Source organism: Cyprinodon variegatus, unplaced genomic scaffold (genome assembly GCF_000732505.1).
Source record: "Cyprinodon variegatus isolate N-32 unplaced genomic scaffold, C_variegatus-1.0 Scaffold114, whole genome shotgun sequence".
In the NCBI taxonomy this organism is placed as follows: Eukaryota; Metazoa; Chordata; class Actinopteri; order Cyprinodontiformes; family Cyprinodontidae; genus Cyprinodon; species Cyprinodon variegatus.
The window spans coordinates 294331-295503 of NW_015150567.1; the positions used below are offsets into that span (position 1 = coordinate 294331).

Genomic DNA, 1173 nt, shown 5'->3' on the forward strand with positions numbered 1-1173 from the left:
AGTTTTATTATGTTTCTGTTTCACGAGACAAAAAAATGGTTTTATATTAACTGTTTATTTTCAACCCTCACAAGTGATCTTTAATTTTAGATGGAGGTCATTTAAGGTTTTTCAGCTTAATGTTTACCGTCAATAATCAAGTTAAAAGCTTTTAAACAATTTGGAAGTTGTTGTTTCGCCCTTTTACATCCTATGACTGTGTTATGTTGTCTAATTTTTGTTTAATTCAGTACAGTATCCTCGTTTTAAAAGCAGCACCTGAAGCTTAGCAAAATATTACACCATAAGACAGTCACTCATGTCATCCCCTAATAGACTCTGATCCGTTTAAACAGTGATTTCATATTGTGTGCCCCTGACACTGCAGTTCATAGTATGTCCTTGTCTTAATGGGTTTAATTACCGCTGCTAACCTTCACCATTTGTTTTCTTTCTTATCTGTACGCTTATCTGCGTTTGCAGGGAATATTAGACATGATCGTCCTGAGCCAGACAGAGGAGAAAAAAGACTTAATGATCCACGCATTGAAGAACAATTTTGAAGCTGATGCCTATTTTGTTAAAGTGATGGGTAAGTGACTGAGTGGTCTGAATTTCTTTCTTTATCTTCCTTTGTGTAAAATGATCAATATGAACAGCAAAAAAAGGTCTATTTCTCTCTAAAAGAACATTACACTCTAGCTTTGTTCCTATGTTTGCTGTAGCAGCCCCTCCTAGACCAATTAGACACCAGCAAGTCTTTTCTCCAATCTAGAGAGCAGATGGCCGTAACTATTATCTGTCATACAATTTAGATTTTCTAGTCTGCAGTTACTCAGTCGGTGCTGGAAACTGGAGCTCATTTGTGCTCTGTGTTCAATTCCAAACCCATTAGGTTCAAATGGACATTTTAAGCACTAAACTTCTTCTTCCCAAAGCCAATATATATAGCCTGACTTCTTCCCTGGGTTTAAAGCTCTCAGCTTCAATAATATTAAATTTTTATTTCTTTCTATTTTTTGAAGTATTATTTCTGAATCAGTCAATGTGGACTTACAGCGCCTTGAAAAGTTATACGGCACACTTTAAAATTTTTACACGATCCCAACGTAATCTAGGTGGACATGGTATGACAGACAGTATGGCAATATTTACCTGAAGAACGATGATGCAGAATGTACAGCAAAATAAGTA

General features: G+C 35.8%; 1 protein-coding gene across 1 annotated transcript in view; it reads left to right on the forward strand.

Moving 5' to 3' along the window:
- itfg1 (integrin alpha FG-GAP repeat containing 1) overlaps positions 1 to 1173 on the forward strand; it is a 278742-nt gene that overhangs the window by 147113 nt on the left and 130456 nt on the right. Inside the window, exon 12 of the mRNA XM_015375167.1 lies at positions 463 to 571. Coding sequence (XP_015230653.1) covers positions 463 to 571 — 109 coding nt within the window. The remainder of the gene's footprint in view (positions 1 to 462; positions 572 to 1173) is intronic.